Consider the following 2,979-nt stretch of genomic DNA (forward strand, 5'->3'; position numbering starts at 1 on the left):
AAAGACCTACCAAAAATGGTAATGTAGGTTATATAATGGAAGAGCCATAGGATGGATTATGGCATGTCGCTGGAAAAACAAAGTGATGACCCAAAATGGAGGCTGGTAAAGACACGCAGTTATCCTGCATGAAAGATTACCGAGAGGCAAAACACGATCTCATGCCATAGAAAGACAGGTGTCTCTTCAAGAGAAACGTTGAAAATGGCCGGAGTGGCGAACACGTTCCTCGTCCAAGATCGAGACAAATAGATGGTCAATTTAATGGAATGGAAAAAAGAGCAGATTATAACTAATTGGTCGCCACACTGAGCTCACCACTCGACACTCGACGCTCCTTTGTTCAAAACTCGTTTCATCTTCCACATGATATGGTTACCTTAAAAAAACTTATATTCCACTAATAATGCATCATATATATTTTGTTTTTAAAATTAAAATTGTAAATTTAGATGATTAATTATGCCGTAAGGCGTTCCCTCTGAAAGGAACTCCCATCCATGCTGCGGTGTCTCGTTATGGGCCCTTAGATCGATTGTTAGATGATGGAATAAACTCCAGCCATGAGATCATCGGTGAAAAATGTTGTAAGCGGTTCAGATTATTGGAATGTCGTCAATGACAGTTGTCACTCAATGATGGGCCTTCCCCATCAATTCTGCCATCCCCTTCTTCATTTCCATTCCCCCTCTTCTTCCATTAATTCCCTCGCCGCTCTTTCCACTTCCTCTCTCTTCACCAATGCATCTGCGCCCTTCTACGCTTCAATGCCCACCTTCATCTCCTTCACTAGAAGGAAGCCATTCATTCTCTATTCAACAAAGATAGGCCAAGCGATCATCGACACTCCATGTAAGATGCTTTCTATCGTTGAATTCCAACCGCAATGAAAAAGGAAACCGTCTGTGGATGGATGAGAGAGGACAGCAATCTGAGGCGAGAGATCCAAGGTGAAGGCCTTGGAAGTTTTTTCATATTCCCAATAGCAGGATTACATATATAGAGATTATGCTCCGTGCAATTATGGTAACAGCATAAGATTTCATTGACACAAACACAGCAAACCCCAGATTTAACAGCCATACCCAAGATATTATTACTGGAAGGAATCTCAGGCAAAAGATTAAAGTTCTTGAAACGAAATGGTTGAAACTCCATCGGAAGTTTGAACAAAACTGAATTTCTTTCCACACACCACAGCTCTGCAGCCCTCCCACCATTGTAGCATTCACGTTTTATTAAAAAAACAGGGGCACGTAATACCTGGTTTTGGTTGGAGAGCATATAATTCCAGCGTTTACAAACAATACTTAACCTGTTTATGCTTAGAAAAGGTAAGTGTGAAAAAATTTCACTCAACAAATCCTCTTTTGCAATTGCAACTGTTAAACTCTCTAAAAATCTGATAGTGCAAGGGTTACAATTATTAGTGTTTGACAAAAGCAGAGAAAAAGCGTGGAGGTAATGCAATGGCAGTTTGTAGCCAATTATAGCCATTCTGAATTGCAACAGAGAGATTATCTACAGCCAAGTCGCTTCCACCTTGCGTTAATTAGGCAGTTACCACTCAATTTGGCATGTTGTTCACCTGAGTTTTCTCCATGTTCATTTGAGGCGAAATCCAGCATGGGTGTACCAAAAAAATTGATTATGAAAGGGCAGACAGTAAACGAAAAGGATGTGAGGGCATCTTGCACTAATATTTTAGCTTTCTCCAATAGTAAGGGCATGCGTACAAAAATGTTCATCTCGGCACGATCCCCTTTGATCTGAACATCAGGGAGCTCTATGAAGCGGATCATGTCCCTTGACAAAGATAGTAGGGTGTGGTAAGGAGAGCTGTCCATCCATATGGCAGTGAAGAAGGTGACAGAAAAGCCATGGTACACAGTCAGCCGCTTTGCAAGCTCGAGCAGTGGGATGTGATGGCCCGACCCAAACCCAGGGAAGATTGCGACATGAGGCTTTTGGCTCTGCTCTTGTGACTCCATGAATGTCTCTATATTCCAACAAGAAAATGCCAATATTTGAAGGGTGGGTTCTGTAATGATGAAGCAGAATTTATAGTTATAAAAAAAATGTATGACATTCACCCATTTTTAGCACAACTTATCATCTCATTTCAGGCCAAAAGTTTGGAGGTTTAATCCGAACTTGCAGGAGACCAGGAGGACGAAGAGGAGCACGAGGAGGACAAAGAGAATCATTGAGGTCCATGGCTTCTTATTCATCTGCAACCTTCAAGCCTTTTGGAGTTCTCTTTGTTTGCCTTGGTGAGTACCATCCATCCAATGATTCAACGAGTGAGTTCGGTATCGGTCATTGCTCGAAATGATGAGTCCATAACGTCTACCATTATTGTCAGCCATCCAATTCTAGAAGCTTATAGTATATTGTACACTAAAGATCCAAAGCCTGAAGCCAAGCATAATTCTTTGTATCATGCCTGACATGAGCTAACTAAATTTTTGTAGTTCTATTCAATTCAACTAAAGGAGCTAGGTTCTTTGTAGCTTCTATATTATTAAAAACCCAGACCCAATTTCTGATCTATGTTTCTATTAGAACTAATCATAATAAACTGGCACTGGAGATTTTTATGGTCATACAATGCACCCAATGATTGCAGAGAGCAAATTTTAGTAATGCCTGAATACCAGTGAACGTCCGGTTAGGACATAGAAATTTTCTTCTACCCTTTTGAGCGTTTCAAGAAGAAATATGATGTGAGGGGCTGCATCCTCCGACTGAGGTGTCGGGTCTAAGGGATAACTATTCTGGTAAAATCCTTTGAGATCTGCACCTAGCCTCAGTCCTTGGTGCCATATGGATCGGGTAGCCAACAGTGAGAAAGATTGCGGGACAGCTTAAAACTTCGCCAACCTCACTAGTGAATCAATATCCCCTTAGGCTATTAATGCTATGGGTGTGACCTCTCAAGGCAGGGTGGGTGCGTGATAATCAAATAGTTGAGTTTGA

The 2,979-nt window shown here is 41.3% G+C and overlaps 1 protein-coding gene across 1 annotated transcript; it reads right to left on the reverse strand.

Moving 5' to 3' along the window:
* Positions 1–1,517: 1,517 nt before the first annotated feature.
* Positions 1,518–1,991, reverse strand: LOC149142683 (UDP-glycosyltransferase 72B1-like). The gene has a single exon (XM_089451557.1). It carries the CDS (start codon positions 1,989–1,991, stop codon positions 1,518–1,520), a length of 474 nt encoding a protein of 157 aa, XP_089307683.1.
* Between the last annotated feature and the right edge of the window lie 988 nt (positions 1,992–2,979).

Source organism: Pinus tabuliformis, chromosome X (assembly GCF_031772625.1).
Source record: "Pinus tabuliformis cultivar Carrire ecotype Pingquan chromosome X, CPIR1, whole genome shotgun sequence".
Taxonomy (NCBI): Eukaryota; Viridiplantae; Streptophyta; class Pinopsida; order Pinales; family Pinaceae; genus Pinus; species Pinus tabuliformis.